At 40.2% G+C, this 16,498-nt stretch overlaps 2 protein-coding genes across 4 annotated transcripts in view; one reads left to right on the top strand and one right to left on the bottom strand.

Annotated features, from left to right (window-relative positions):
• RAC1 (Rac family small GTPase 1) overlaps positions 1-3,090 on the top strand; it is a 14,981-nt gene extending 11,891 nt beyond the window's left edge. For all 3 annotated transcript variants that reach the window (XM_068699113.1, XM_068699114.1, XM_068699115.1), the window contains 3 exons: positions 192-254; positions 1,149-1,308; positions 1,470-3,090. In XM_068699113.1, the coding sequence (XP_068555214.1) occupies positions 192-254; positions 1,149-1,308; positions 1,470-1,600 (354 nt within the window). In that variant the 3' untranslated portion in view covers positions 1,601-3,090. The remainder of the gene's footprint in view (positions 1-191; positions 255-1,148; positions 1,309-1,469) is intronic.
• On the bottom strand, positions 2,582-16,498 carry DAGLB (diacylglycerol lipase beta). The gene is made up of 15 exons (XM_068699097.1): positions 16,302-16,498; positions 15,771-15,922; positions 14,126-14,300; positions 13,202-13,463; positions 12,018-12,143; positions 10,852-10,979; positions 9,720-9,846; positions 9,273-9,356; positions 8,745-8,822; positions 8,287-8,367; positions 8,068-8,195; positions 7,597-7,665; positions 7,431-7,503; positions 6,208-6,461; positions 2,582-5,033 (listed from the first exon to the last, which is right to left on the bottom strand). Exons 1-15 carry the CDS (start codon positions 16,394-16,396, stop codon positions 4,841-4,843), a joined length of 2,025 nt encoding a protein of 674 aa, XP_068555198.1. The 5' UTR covers positions 16,397-16,498; the 3' UTR covers positions 2,582-4,840.

Genomic DNA, 16,498 nt, shown 5'->3' with positions numbered 1-16,498 from the left:
TGGATTTCCCATGGGGAGAAGGACCTCGAATTGTCTTTTTGAGCTGTGTTGTCAACCTTGCCTTTTGCAAGTGTGATACGGATGGCAGCGTGATGGAGATGGTGGCGATACTGGTCTTGGTCTCTTCATGGTGGTATTTTTTTTTCAAATGGTTGCTCTGTCAGGCTAACTTCTGCTAACTTGTTTTGTAGGATGTCTTCTTAATCTGCTTTTCCCTTGTGAGTCCCGCTTCTTTTGAAAATGTCCGTGCTAAGGTAAGTATAAGTTGCTACCACTTTATTTCAATATAATGTTCATGTCACAGCAGTTTCAATAAAACATTAGGTGACTTTTTGGCGGGCAATGTAAACGTAGTTTGAGAAGGCAGAAATCCATTTCCCTAACTTCTAAGTCATGGAAGTTCAGGGCACCTGCAGCACTGTAGGTGTGAGTTGCTTCTTGATGCAGTAAGACAGAAGTAGATTGAGTTTTCAGCGAACAAGATGTTAAGATCACAAACAGGAAATCTCATTTTAATGCAATTTAAAGAAAAATATGTATATATTTTTTTTACTTAAAAATAATTTTTACTTAAATTGGGTTGATGCCATTTGTTTTGTGGATGGGATGGCATTTAAGTACGTGCTGTTCTACTGTTGAAGTTTTTTCATGCCCCTGGATAAGCTTGCCTATGGCAGTGTGGCCATAAAAGAGAGCTGGTTGCCACGGGTGGGAGAAATGCAGATCAGGGGTCTGCCACAAAACGGAGGGTCGAAAATACAGCCTTTAATAGGATGAACTCTTAAAGCTAACTCATCCAAAAGATTACCTTTTCTTAAGCTTAGCCATACTAAACTACTGCAGAACTAGGCTAAAACACGGTGCATTTCTGAATTTAACTGTATTATCATTAGAGTTGGACTTGATGATCCTTAAGGGTCCCTTCCAACTCAGGATATTCTATGATTCTGTGATTCTATATGGAAATACTTGTTGGCATTGTTTAAAAATGTTCTGCAATTGTATATATATTTTTTAATACTACTCTTAAATGTTCCCTTTAACTCTCCCCTGCTTGAAAGAGTCAGGAAAGGCTCTGAGCCGTTCATTTGTCATGTTGCAGAGCCTGCATGGAGATCTGCCCCCACACAGTTATTTTGTCTTTGCAGTGGTATCCTGAGGTGCGGCACCATTGCCCCAACACCCCCATCATTTTAGTGGGTACCAAACTTGATCTCCGAGATGATAAAGACACTATTGAAAAGCTGAAGGAGAAGAAGCTGACGCCCATCACCTACCCACAGGGCCTTGCCATGGCAAAAGAGATTGGTATGACTGCAGCTGGGTTACTGGTGGCTTAGTCAAATTCTGTGGAAGAAACTGCAACTTTATTAAAATAAATGTCTCTTTTTTTTGTGGTGCTAACTAAGCAGCAATGCTGTTTGTAATCGTGGAGAACTGCTTTGTAATTGCCCCTTCACTTCCCACAGGTGCAGTGAAATACCTAGAATGCTCAGCACTTACACAGCGAGGCCTCAAGACAGTGTTTGATGAAGCTATCCGAGCAGTTCTTTGCCCCCCTCCTGTAAAGAAGAGGAAGAGAAAATGTCTGCTGCTGTAAAGGTTACCTTCCCTGCCCCACTCTCCAACCCTGTGCTTTGCTCAGAACGATGGAGCAGTCACATTCAATGCCAAGTCTTTCTGTTATAAATTAGTTCTCTTCCATAAATTTTGAACCAATCAACAATTTCACGGTTTCATTTGTTTGACGTACGAAAGTTACTTTTCATTCTACTAAAAGCAGAATCCTGAAAAGACAAACTTATATAAAGCCTTATTTTTAAAATCCTATTCTTGCTCAATTAATTAAGTGTTGCCAAACTATCTGCTGAACTAAGTTGCATTGTTGTGCTACGAACACTAAGCACTAAACTGTTTTTTAAAGATTCTTCTTGAAGATGACTCTAATTTCTGTTAGGAAATGCAGAAACACTTTCTAGTTTTTCACAGTAACAGTACCGTATAATTAGCAAAACACTGCAGCCCGATGTGTTTTATTATTAAATGTTTTCTCAACCAGGGTCATTGCATAGCATTGTATATCAAACCTAAGTCATTGATGACTGACACCCTTGAGTCACAGTGTAAAATGCTTTATCATTGGTAAGGGCTTGGTTGCAATCTAGTTCTTGCTGCTGTGATTTAAAAAAATAAATAAATAACTATTCTTACTGAAGTGTATCTAGTCCTTTTGACAGCATTGTGTTGTGATGGATAAATGAAATATTGGATTGGATCACCTGATAGTGCCAGACAGTATTTTGACACTGTACAGATCAACTTACACTACACTGCCAGAGTAGTTGAAACTGAAGTGACTTTATTTAAGGTTAAAATTGGTGACCGCTTTCCCAGTCATGCAGTAGTGGAAGAGAGGTTGGTGTTCATAGGTAAATTCCTTTGAATTTCAAGTAGGGCATTCATTTAGGTACAACTTTGATCAGTCATTCCCACAATAGTTGTGTAGTAAATGCTTTTCTTGTAGAATTTCTTCTTACTGAGCAATATAACTTGTATTTTAAAACCTTTCTGATGGTAGAAATTTGCTTTTCTTTTTTTTTTTTTAAATAGAGTAGAATGTTCAAGCATAGCCTCCTTATTTTCCTGGTATTTCTGACCCAGTAAGTTATATGCTTTCTGAGGAGCTTTTAGTCTATTAACTAGGTGTAAAAATCCTGTGAAGCAGCTTTACACGTTTTAGTAATTTTTATATTTTAGACCTCTATAAACTATGAACCTTCTCAAATATCACTATTTGCCAGCTATCCCCAACACTGTAACATTACTAATGCAGACAAGTGTTTTTTGTCACCTACATGTCCATGTGCAGCATAGATTGAGTAATGGTAACTTGGGTCTGTGAGGTTCTGTAAATTAGTGCTAATGTTCTGTACAGCCTGAACTGGCAGGAATACGATGTTCAACTACACCCTTTCAACCACTAAAGCAAAACTTAAAAGTTGCAAAATTGTGAAGTTTTTACATTGATCTTTTGCTAATGCAATTAGCAGTATGTTTTGCATGTATGACTTAATAAATCCTTGAATCACACATGTGGTAGTGTTTGAGTTTCTGAGCAATGTTCTCATTCCTGCAACATGGTGACCCAGCAGGCTGCCTGGGCCAATGGCAGCTTGGGGTGCCATCTCCTCAGGGCTGGGTGCGCTAACCACAGCCTCTTTTGATGCTGCATAAGAGAATTAAATGCAGACCTTCACAACAGCTCTTCACAGGCCATGCAGCATCATTAGTGTTGTCACTAGCTACCATAATGTTCTAAAGATTCTGATAACCAGAAAAAATGCATGTAGCACACACATACATCATTCAGCTTATTGAATGCAAATAAAAGCGATGATTACTTACTTTCTTCTAAATCTTACAGGCTTTGAAAGTGATGGCTCTGGTGCAAGCTACTTTGTTTAGCCTTTTAGCTGTAAATGGAGCCATGCTGTATGTGTCAGTGCTCCAGCCCTACCCACCAGGAGCTCATGATGCACCAGGGGAGGGGAGGGGTGAAGCTGCAGCAGGCTGACAGCAGCACCACCACTGCTGCCACCTGTGCACTGGTCAAGGTGCTGGACCTGCACTACTGCTGGTGACTTACCTGAGTGAAGGGCATCAAGCCGTATAACCAGATAGAAACCATTAGTCTGGGGCTTATACCCAGAACACCTGAACATAAGAAACAAGTTTTTAGCATGTATTTTATTTTTTATCCACATTAAGCATCACAGCAAGAACACAGCTATTCTCAACCATGTCATATGGTTACTTACTTCTAGCAACTTCTTTTAATAAGAAAGAAATGTTGCCTTAAAAAAAATTTGTTCAAGTAGTACATACTAGAAACAAGGAAGCTTTTTTTTTTAAATCAGTTCCACCATACAAATATATATATATTTTAAATTTTTGGCAGAATTACAAATTGATCTTTTCATTAATCAGAGCTAGAGCCTAACATGATAAACACAGAGCAAGGACATTTTTTTTTCCTCTTTAGGTAATTATAGTATTAGTTTAGTTTCAAACTAATAAAAGTAGTCCTGTGTATCGACAAATACAAAAACCAGGTAGATCAAAGAATATTGCACATGTATGTCCAAGCAGCACTTAAACACAACCCCACCACCACCATGAGGGATTACCACAATCTGTAAGAAAAGTAGTGCAACCAGAACTGCTTGAGTTTAAAAAAACACAAACAAAACCAAAACTAAATTAAAAAGGCAGTATGGGCCTGCCTTCACCACCCACCTTATCGCTTGGTTACAACTGGTCCCTTACTTACCTGCCTCCAGCACAAACACGCAGCCAGCTCACACTGCAGCGCTGTGTTACAGCACCTGCTCTACCACGAGCTCCAGGCTCTGCAGGGGCAGGTAATGGGACACCACTGTGCACTGGCTTCCAAGCAGAACTGGATGTGTTTTTTTCTTTTAAGGTCTGACAGGGCACTGCTCTGCGGAGCAGGCTGAGCTGGCCTCATGCCTTCACGTCAGTCAAGCAGCCAGTTGATCGCATGGCTCTCTTGTGACATTTTACAGCAGCTGGGCTAGACCTTGTCCTACTGGTCCATGGTTGGAAAAGCGCAAGCTTCAGTGTAAGAGCGCAATACGCGCTTCAACCATCAACATTGCTTGAGATCACTGCAGAGACAAGGCCACTGAGACCTCTGGTTTATTATACACAGTATGAGAAAAGTACTGCAATCCACTGCTATATGAAAGTGGAATATATCGTGAATACTTGAAACCTGCATTTAAGAACCAAAAGCATACCTCTCTCTATCCAGCTATGGCTATACGACATTGGTGTTAAGTTCCCGTGTCTGACAAGAAATACAAGATCCATGTTCCTGAGACAAACTGTTCAGCGCATTGAGCACAACATCTGGCATGTGGTCTGTTATCATCTTGGGACTTATTAAAATGCTGCTGAAGACTGTTTCGTTTGACCAGCTTGCCGTGTATTTAATATCTGAAGAGCACAACCTAAAAAACACAAAGACTAGACTGTCACAGGTGATAATCCCAAACCAGGATGAGGCTTCCTGAACAGCCTGGAGATGGCTTAGGGAGCAATGAGACCCTCCTCACTGCAGGAGGAAAGCGGGCTTCCAAAGAGCAACAGGGCTGGCCCTCGGGAAACAGATGGAAATACTGCTGTTGACCAGCCCTGAGGACAGAGCCATGCAGTTTCTTTCACCATTAAGGCACAATCCCTGTTAAGGTGCAATCAAATAATCCTGCTCACAAAGTGCAGAACACTGAGCCAAGAGGGAGGAGGAATTAAGCAACACATTCACACAAATACCAGCAAATTTGGGGCAGAAAGCATACAGTGGGATCAGTAGGAGGTCAGACACCAGATTTAATGCTGCCTATCCTACCTACTTAGGATTTTTTTTACAGAACAGTACACAATGGGGCTCTCATGTGCTAGTCTAGTCAAGGAAAAAAAAAAAAAAACACGATTAACTGCTGTGCTGTGGAGTAAACGAAGAAGAAAAAAGTGAATTCACTAAAGTAAAGCAGAACAGCTGCCATCAAGAAAATCTGCCAGGTCTTAGGTGTTGAAGTATCTAACTTATAAAGCCAGTATTAAAATCTTTAAGCATTAAAGATTTTATGAAACTTAAATAAAATACTTACTGATATATTGAATGGGAGGGAAAAAAAAATTCCCCATCCCTTTTCTTCCTTCTTTTGGGAAGTTAGAGAAATTTAAGTTAGAGATTTTTTTTGTGCTCTATAAGATGGTCTTGTGCTTTACATATGCTCTTATTCCTGATTCAGAATAAGAAGGGACAGAAGAAGCAGAAAGAAGCAGGGAGGTGCAGAGCAAGGAAACAAACAAAACCACCACAAAAGCTGGCTAACATACAATAAACAAACATGGTTGTTGGAGATGCAGAACTGGAAATGTACTTTGAAAGTAAGAAACAGCTTGAAATAGGTTTTAGGAAGACAGCATAGTGAATATTAATGAACATATACATGAATGAATATATACATTTATATATATATATATATATATATATATATGAACAAATATAAAGAACATATAATAACAAAAGCCATTATTGAATGAACATATACGAATATATATAAAAATAGATAATTAATATTTAATAATGAATGTAATGAATCCCATTATTCCACTTACCTCTTGGAGCTGCATTCTTCTACAATATGGATAATCTTCCCTGGAAGATACAGATGCGGATACTGTGGCGGTGAATGTAAGTGCGATTCACCATCAAGGGCATTGTACGAAGGGGACCGATGAACCATTAAACTCTCCTCAGCTAGAAGAGGCTGGGTCAAGGCATCTTGGTTTCTACCATCCAGCTCAGTTGGGAAGTTATCTGGATCTCCTCCAAACACTTCGTACCAACACCCACGCAACAAAATCTGGTACTGAATTCAGAAAGAAAAACAGCTGAACTGAGGCTTGGTGTCTCTTTGAATAACTGATTCTAGTTGTGTGCTTGCATGCACATGATCTGAAACTACAATAAAAGATTAAAAATGACTGCATGCACACACTCCCCAAACTTTCCTGTTTGGTAAAATCTCCTTACTGAATTTTCCCCACAGTGATATATACATGTATTTCACCAGTACCCAGCCCAAGACAACAGTAACGCTGTGTAAAACATTACAGTCTTTACCAGGTGAATTATTCTGTGTGGATTCTACTGTGCAGATTTAAGTCCTCTTGCACATTTATTTTCTAACTGTCCATTAATTTCTTCTAAATTCATAATGTCATCCAAATAGTGCATTACTTCTAATCCTGGGACTACAAGGAAATCTGGTGGACAGAGCACATTTAGCTTCATATATACAGAGATGGCTATTTTAAATCTTTAAACCTTTGCTCCATACCTTCAGTGTCATTTTGCCTGACAACACTGTTCCAACACTTTCAAAACTGTGTTTCTAACCAACAGTAAAGATAAGAGGTAAGCAATTAACACTTTAATGGAGAATTATTTGCCTTCCAAATTAATTCTGAAGGGAAAATTTAAACAAAACCTCTAATTTCTTTACTTCCTGATACTAAATGGTTATTAATGAAAGCAATCCTATTGATTTTTTTAATTAGTTTCCTTTAACAGCAAAACTAGCAAACTGATCATTTCAGGTCTTGGATGTTGTGCATTATTATCTTTCAGGTCTTGAACCTTGATGTCCAACAAGATAGACTTCTAGGTAAGACACTATCACAAATGTCACTGAATTAAAAAGGCAGTTTGTTCCAAGACACAATCAACTCCCATCATTAAAACAAAAATACACACACCACCTGCCACTTCATTAAAGCTGGGGCTTAAAACAGCTAATCATTCCACTGACTTTTAACCATTACCTGTTTTTAGTTACCTTAGGTCTGTTGCAGTTTGCCACAATTCTCACTATTCTCCTCTTTAAATCCTCCATGTTGGGCATGCTTAATCTGTTCAAACACATGTAGAACAAAGTAAAGCCTTTTATTTTATGTAATCTAACTTGTCTCCAAAAGAACAATTTAAAAATATTTCCATCTCACCTTGCAACAAGGTCCTTTCCAAGAATGACTGAAACAATGAAGTGCTTAGTGTAATCTGCAAGTGTTTTGCTAAAAGAAAAGACACGCTTTAGATACCCTGAAGAGATATGCACAATTTAGTTTTATTGTGGTCACTACCATTCAATAATAATACCACTATGTGGCAAGAAGGACAGCAGCATTTGCAGTCGGTTCTTCAGTAGGCCTTCAGCCTTCAGACCTACTCGCATAGAGGACAGAGGATTTTTGATGCTGATTGTAACACTAACAGAGCATTCTACTTCTGAAACATTTATACATTCCCCAAAGAACTCAACTGCAACTAAGAATGAAGCAAATACAATTTTACTGGAGAATGTACAGAAAAACAATACAGTCAAGCTCATCATGATCATCTAACATATCTGTCAACTATCTTGAAGTTCTCGACAATTTAGATACAGAACCAAATAACATAAGTCTTGCACTTACCTCAAAAGTCCTCCTGGAGGAGAAAAGGCGTAACATTTTAATGTTGGGAAAGAGTTCCTTAGCATGATTGCCAATATAGAAGCTGTTCCACCACCCAAACTGTGACCAACTATCACAAGTTTGTACTCCTACAGAAAGAAAAAGAAGATTGAAACATGGATACAGAAAAAGCTTGGTGTAACTATTCTGGCAAACCAAATCATTTGGAGGGCAACTTACTGGAGCAATTGTGAAAGCCTGGTTTAAAATTCCATCATTTATTAGCTTTTGATAGATGTAATTTGCAGCTTGAGTTATTCCCTGCAAGACAGCATTTACAGTTAAAAGGATAACAATCTAAAGTGTGATACATGTATACTTTAAAAGCAATGCTATACAAAACCAACCTTTGCTTTTAACATGTTCCTAACAGCAAACTGTAACTAAGTGGTCTTGGGCAGAATGGCTAAAATGCTTTCAGAATACTTAGTAAGGGCATGAGGTTGGTCAACAGGATTGGATTACAAGTTCTACCTTGCAGTGCCAGAGACAGTATTTGATGCAACAAGCAAGCCACTGAAATAATTTGTGCAATCCATCTCATTAGGAGAATGCTCTTCTAGTTTAACTACAGGATCCCAAGTATTTCATTTTCTTACTGCAGAGATCAATTCTAAACAGCCACAGACTGCACACACCTTATGTACAAAGCCATTCTCTAGAACATCCTCCAGTGTCAAGTCTTCACAGTCTGCTGACAGATCAGTGAGAATGTCCTGTAAACAAAGCAGCTTTTGTCAGACCTCTCTGCAGGGCTTCATGGCTCACAGGTCACGCTGTACTGCTTAACGTTCTCATAGGAACAATCACCACGCTGACTTCCCAGTTTGTAAGCAGCCAAACACAACTGACACCAGAACACCACCCAAGCAATCATATACAGCAATCACAATCGTGATTTCAGCAACTATTTCCAAGCTGCAAACACATGTTGCAAATGCACCTTCACTCACAGTTAAAAAAGAACAACCAAAGTCCTCCCTCCACACTCCTTACCAGAGGCACAGGGAAAATCACCCACCCAAGGACAGGAGCATTTACACCTTAAGCCTGGAAGACCCATACTTGTGAGTGGGTTGTTTTTAAATGTGCCAAACAATTTTCTCTAGATCCTAGGAGTTAACCCAGTCCTATAAAACCAATTGCATATATCAGATGGATGATACCTCAAAAGATAAGGTTCCTCTCACAGCAACCACAATAGCTTCTTTTTTGTGATCCAAAGCAACAAAAAATGGGATCTCATAGATCTGGAGGGAAAAACTGTATTCAGTAAACATACCAACTTTAAAAGTAAGCATTTGTTCTCACCTTCTGTAAGCTCCCTTATTGAACTCTTTATTCTATTATGGAAAGAAGCTGAATTGTTTTGTTATCAAGTTACTATTAAATGCCCTTATTGCAACACTGAGACAGATTTATGTCAATGGCTTTGTGACTGTTCCCTTAGACTGAAAAAAAAAGAACTGAAGAACATGTTTCAGGGCCTGTTTTAATTTGATTTTGCATCTTGTACTTTATAAATTTTGAAGGCAAACTAGAAACTTCACCCCCTGCTTTCACTAATTTAATCATTAACCTTTTTTTGGAGAATGCCTGTCCAGACTGTTTACCTTGTTATGAAAACTGATATGAATGAAGTCTCTGTACTGCAGTCCTGTTATTTTTAGGATGGATCCAAAGTGAAAGTTATGACGATCACTGCCCGTTATATCAGAATCTGTTGGTCTACTTCCGCAACTAACAAACACAGAAGAGAAAAACTTTCATGGTCAAATTTTTTAGGTTTCCTTTCAGGAATCAAATTCATTACATTTGCAGAATGATTTCTGCCAGAAATCAAAAGCTCTCTTCCCCCCCCCCCACCCCAATATTACTATTAGTCTGTAAAAGATGTTACCTCTGACCACAAACCTAGTTTTGCCTGAGCAGCATGCCATACATTTTCAGCTAAAGGACTGGCAAATACACCAGGACTACCAGCAGAGCAAACAAGGCAGTTAGAAAAGAATTCTTAAGACTAGGGGCCAATGATAGAAAATAGAAACAAGCAAAAGGAAATTTCAAACAAATTCTCTGTAGCAGGCTTCTCTGATGTTTATCTGTTGCATTATGTGATTTTTTTCCAAGGGATTTATTATTTCAGAAGATTAAACAATTTCATCTTACTAATTAATAAAACCATGATTGCAGTCATAAACCTCAGCGGTCAATTAACTATGTGGTAATCCTACTAGTATCATGCACACTTCAACACTGACCGCAAAAGATTTTTTGAGTAAAGGGGTCAGAGGGAATAAAACAGAAGCTAGAGGTACAGGGAACTTTCCCTAATTCCTTTTTGGATTGGAAAAACTGCTGATACATTTATTTCTACATATACTTACCCAACAGACAGCTCTATAAAGCCTCATTTTAAAACATGGTTTAACTCTAGTACTTCTTTGGTTTAATTCCAATCAGCTCCAATTCCTGTGTCATTTTGCTAAATTAATTTTATCTCAATCACAAACTATTCTTAAGAAACAAAAGCTAATCTGTTTCTGAGGGCAGAGAGATGTTGATTTTTTTTTTCCTATGGAATTTATGAAGGATAACTCTACCAGTCAAGCTCATCTACTCCCATGAGTGACATAATGAAACAAAAAAAATGCTATTCAAACAGTTTTGTTTCTGCTAACACTAATTAAATAAAAGAAAGCTATCTGCTTTTATGGAATGTTACATGTTTGTGATCCAACCTACCAGTCACCATTGAGCTTACAGAGTGCAGTAAATGGGTTGGTGTAAACATAGTAGGGCCAGCCATAAGCAGCTGCAGCAAACAGCATATAATGAGCAGCATTCTCCAGCTCAAAGTCCAAACCATCAGTCTGCAAGGACAGGGGGAAAGAAGGAGGAGGAGGGAGAGGAAGAAGGGTGTGTTAGGCAACCCCAGTATAAAACCTGAACATAGACTACTAAAAATTAAGGCCTGATGAAATACTTTTCAAAAGGGATACCTCAGGGTCTAAAAGGAACTTAGAATAACCACTCATATTCCAGGAAAATAATCTGTTTATTTACACAGCTATAGAGCTCAAGAATCTTGAAAATCTCTCATTGAAATATTTTTCTTCCAATACTTATATACCGATAAGCTTAATACTGATAAGCTCAAAGGAATGGCTAAAGAGCAGGTCTCTCTGGAAGGGATGTTTTAAGCATGACCACATTGCCTAGTTTCAAAAGTAACTTGATAGGAATGCTTTGGTTGAAGTAGAATTATATACTTCAGTGCAACACAGACCAAAAGAAGATAAAATCATTTACAAAGACCTTTTACCACAGCAAAAATCACTTAGCAAACTGTAACCCATCATCTCTACGCATTTAAAGAATGCTGGGTTTCCTTCTCATCTGCTCTGGCCATTTGTATCAGACAGAACTTATGCAGACCACTATACTAAGAGACTACTGAACCATTTTCTCTCTGTTCTTTTTCTCACATCTCTTCAGCAATGACCAATTGTCTTAAATGATTCCTTTTTGTACTTAATTCCCTCCGTTCATACATTCCGTGGAACAGAAGCACTATTAGTATAAGTGAATACACGTTGAGAGCTGGAATTTTCAAAGAGCCAAGACAACTTATATCTCTTTTCAAATATTGCAGGTACATAAGCCTTTGAAAAATCCTACTCTTAACGTCTTCAAAAGCTGGGTCAGTTTGGATTCATAATCAATTTCCAACCACTCACTTTTAAGTTGTATTTATTCAAAAAGCAGACAAATGTTTTGACTGAAAATTCATCGTGATGTTTTTGCTGTGTTTATTAACAAGTTGAATTGTGAATTTTTATAGTAGTGTTTAATTTCATCCAAAAAAAAAAAAAAAAGGTGCACCAGGTGCTACAACAATCCTATCTTACCACAAGAGATGATGGAGAATGACAGAGGACTTCTTCAGGCTCTTTTGGGCAACTTTCCATTTTATCTTGCTCTTGATGGAGTAGAATCAGACCAGCTGCTATGTCACTTGGCACCAGATCAGTGTCCTGTTTAAAGAAATGAAAGAATGGTTAAAACCATCCCATACCTCAACATGTCAAAATAATTTTGTAAGAAAAAGCACCTGAATTCTACTCTTTTCAGTTTATATGAAAACTAACTACCCTCTCCCTACCTTTAGTAAAAAATGAATGTTTTCTTCAGTAAGACTGATGAGGACTTTACACACAATTTTTATCATTTAACAACATAACCTACAGAGGACTTGCTCAGCCAGATAACAAATAATGACCCTGATGTTACTGACCATTCTATGTCACTACATGAAAAACTTTTTTCTTTATACAGCTATTCCTACTCATTGAATACTGAACAAGAAAGAAGGATTTTACACAGGAGAGGACTGAAGGGCTTTTATTCAATTACCTGGGACAGTCACCTCTCCATAAGATTCACACCCTTTGCCCTACAAACCACTGGGCGTGCTGTAGCTGTAAATCAGCCTGCACTAGTACCACTTAATAAACAAGAACTTCTTGTCTTGAAATCATGAACACAGCTCAGAGTCCACTGAATCACGATTGTTTGAGCAGTAGGTGACCTAAGTTTGAGCTAAAATACTGTGTCTGCGTAGTCTTGCAGTCTACATTCTGTTTCCAAAAAGCAACTTCCTGCTCGTGCACAGCCTAGTCTGGTGTTTGCTCAGAAGTCATTCAGACCAGGAAGACTGCCTTAATATACTGCAGGGCTCTTTTGTTTAAATAGTCAGAAAGGAGTCTGATTTTCTGCTATGGTTATGACTCCTTACTTGCAGTCAGGAGGCAAAATGCCTGGATCTTCACATACTGAGGAAAAGAAAACCGTTCTTGCTCTCCTGACTAGACACCTACAGAGAAAATACTGTTTTCTCACAGCCCTCACATTTGTGATGGGAGAGACAAATCAGAGTTGTATACACTGTGTGAGAATCACCTTTAACTTTGCAATTAGCATGTTCAAAACCTGATTGCAGTCAGAGGCCTCTGGCCGAACAAAGGCACACGTAGCAACATCTGGAAATTCAGAGTTAGTCAAGAAAGAACACTAAAAAAGCTTTCCATCTTACTGAAAAGTAGTTGCGGAAAAGCTCTGCGATACTTGTAAAAGCCACTCGATGGTCATCATCTTGCACAATACAACAACACATTAACCTGATTCGTTTTTCCCAGACTCTGGTGGCAGTGTTCTTCACATTAAATAGCAATTGCCCTGACTGGCTGCTTTCCAAGTTCCGATTCACACCATCAGTGAGGTAAAACGTCTTTTTTCCTCCAAGCGGATCAAAGACGATTAGCACTCCAATGATGGTAAAGATGATGATAACCCAGCTGCAAAACAGGAGGAAGCAGGATGAAAGGGCCGCGAAACCAGGTATTTCTGACACATACGCAAGAAAATAGAACTATACGTCTTGATAGACAGAAAACAAGGTTAGGTACGAATTATCACACAAACATAATCTGTTACTGTCAGAAAGGTGCATGTTTTATTGTCAAGCCTTCAGCTCACTAGGTGTAAGGACAAGGCTGTTGGCTCATTTCACCAGGGCACCAAACAGAATCGCAGCCCTTCTCGCTTTGGAAACTGAAACTCTGGTACACAAAGGCTTCATTTTTCACTACCAGTTAAGCAATCTAGTCACTCCTCTCTTCACCTTTATCTATTTTCTACATTCCCATCTATCCTTCTTACCCTTTCTGATTGTCACCTCCTTTCTTTCACCCTCGAATGTGCTCTGGCAGAGCAGGAAACTCAAACCTGTTTATTTAGGGACGGGCACAAACTCATTCCACTTGTCTAGACTAAAAACCTTCTCTCCATTCACAAAGAAAATGTGAAGAAACCAAAATAATTCATAAGAAATATCAAAGCCCTCATCTACTGGTAAAGTGTTCACTGAACACATACAAAACAAGTGGAAGCACTATTTTCTGTTTCACGTAAACTGTCAAACTTAATTTGTGGGTGGCAGAGTGGAGGACACCTTTACCTTGCAATAACTGTCCCCAGGATGGCATTAATCACAGTCTTCTCACAGTGCACGCTGCTGTCTGACACCCACACAGCTCCTACAATAGCCCAGATGAATTCAGGAAAATAGAGAAGTAGGCGAGTATAAAGTAGCTTGGGAAGTGATTTTCTTGGGCCTGGATTAGAAATTGTTCCTGAAAAAATTGAGGAGAATTTAGAACAAGAACAGTTTACGAATGCATCTTAAGTACATAAAATCCTACACAAATAACTTTCTGAGCTGTACAGAAAGTAAGAAACTTAATTGAAACTACAAATTATTTCAAACTAGTGGAAAGCAATCAGTGAAGCTGAGAAAAGAAAACTTCTTTCCACTTGAATAATTTAAATACTCTTCTAATTAGAGTGTGTTGTGAGAACCAGTATATTAGGAATTGTGAGGTCTCCTCTATCATTCCAGAGTCCACATGCAGATTTCAGATTAATCTTCACGGCATTACTTTATAATAAGGTGCCTCACCAAGAAAAAAGTACTTTTCTAGCATTTTTTAAATCCAAAATGATGACTATAAGTTGCACTGAAGTTCTGCTTAGCCACGCACTTCAAGCTTTAACTCCTGTTCTACTTAACGTTATTTGCTGGGTTAATTTTATTGCAAAATTTATAGGGATCACTTTCCTATGTATTTTTTCCACAAGCAATCCTTTGCAGCTAATGAACTTTTGCAAGATATGACGAAATATGCCTACGCAAGGCAAAGTTTACATCACACTTCAGGTAAGAAATGGATTTGGGATAAATTCCCACAAACTCCTATCAGAGACACTGAGCAGTGTTCCATCCAGCTCTGGGGCCCCCAGCACAGGAAGGACGTGAACTTCTGAGAGTGGATCCAAAGAAGGGTCATGAGGATGATGAAAGGGCTGAAGCACCTCTCCTGTGATGACAGACTGAGGGAGCTGGGGGTGTTCAGCCTGAAGAGGAGAAGGCTCTGAGCTGACATTACTGCAGCTTTTCAATACTTACAGGGGGCTTATAAAAAATGTGGAGAACATCTGTTTACACAGGCAGATAGCGATAGGACAAGTGGGGATGGTTTTAAACTAAAAGAGGGGAGACTTAGATTCGAAGCTGGGAGGAAATTCTTCATTCAGAGGTGGTGAGGCACTGACAAAGGCTGCCCAGAGAAGCTGCGGATGCTCCATCCCTGGACGTGTTTGAGGCCAGGCTAGATGGGGCTTTGGGCAGCCTGGTCTGATGGGTGGCAATGGGGTGGAACTGGATGAGCTTTAAGGTCCCTTCCAACCCAACCATTCCGTGATTCCATGGTTCTAGGTCACGTGCTAATGGTGAACGTAGAGGAGATTTTTAAGATGCTCTGGTGGCAATGAACGTATCATTTAGCCATACCAAATTATTGTGCTCATTATTTTAGAATTCTGACTAACAGAATAAATACTATTGACAAATATATATATATATATTTGCTAGCATTATATTAGCATATAAATTAATGCTGACAGTTACTTAAGTTTGACTACCATTAAAGTACTTGAACTTTTATGTTTTGTTTTTTCCCTAAAATATCAACACTGGAAGAAAAGAACGCATACATATTCAAACGTTACTAGATATGTATAAGACATTGTTATTAACTCCTTACCTTGCATACTGACGTACACAAGAGCAGATAACGCACATATTATAGCAGCCAGGAGGACGAGGAGGACGAGCAGGTAGCTGTGCAGTAATCCTCCCCCGGGACAGTTGAACTGCCCTTTGTGAACGGCGTAAAGCACGAGGATGCCGATCCACCTACGGGAAGGTAAGATAAGGAAACTTGTAGCTGGGAGCGAAAAGCGAGCGCTGAGGAGACCGCGTGCCACGAGGCTTCCATCCCAGTGCCAGCAGAGTAACGGAACGGACGCGTTGTGGGGGCTGCGGGGCCGGTAACACGAACACGCGGCACCAATTACCCGAAGCCGAGCCGCGCGGCGCGGACCCCGCCGGGAGCCGACCCGCGGCCGCCCTACACCTCGGGCAGCGGCACGGCCCCGTCAGCACGGCCCCGTCAGACCGGGCACCGCCGAGCGCGGCCGGGCCGGGCAGGGCCGCAGCCGGCGCTCACCCGAACGCGCCCCCCGCGCACCGCCCGCAGGCCGCAGGGCACCGGGGGTCGGTGCCGGCGCCTCACCACAGCACGCGGAGGGACAGCTCGAAGGCCCCCGGGAGGACGAAGTCGTCGCTGCCGATGGCCCAGCGCCGCCCGAACACCACCAGCCCCGGCATCGCGCACGGCACGGCCCGGCCCGGCCCCCTCGGCCCGGCCCCGCTCCCCTCAGGCAGCGCCCGCCCCGCCGAGGCGGCGCGATCCCGGCCCGCCGCGTCATG

This window comes from Anas acuta, chromosome 15 (genome assembly GCF_963932015.1).
Source record: "Anas acuta chromosome 15, bAnaAcu1.1, whole genome shotgun sequence".
Classification (NCBI taxonomy): Eukaryota; Metazoa; Chordata; class Aves; order Anseriformes; family Anatidae; genus Anas; species Anas acuta.
The sequence above is the reverse complement of the archived record's forward strand: the minus strand, read 5'-3'. Positions and strand labels throughout refer to the sequence as shown.

What these genes read in the sequence shown, in the direction of transcription:
- DAGLB (XM_068699097.1), bottom strand. Translation starts at nt 16,396, where the DNA reads ATGCCGGGGCTGGTGGTGTTCGGGCGGCGCTGGGCCATCGGCAGCGAC. An exon ending in ATATCAGTTTTCATAACAAG is followed by an intron (nt 9,357 to 9,719) that starts GTAAACAGTCTG and finishes TTTTCCCTCCAG; the next exon opens with ATCTATGAGATCCCATTTTT. An exon ending in CAAACTGCAACAGACCTAAG is followed by an intron (nt 6,462 to 7,430) that starts GTAACTAAAAAC and finishes TTCTGAATTCAG; the next exon opens with TACCAGATTTTGTTGCGTGG.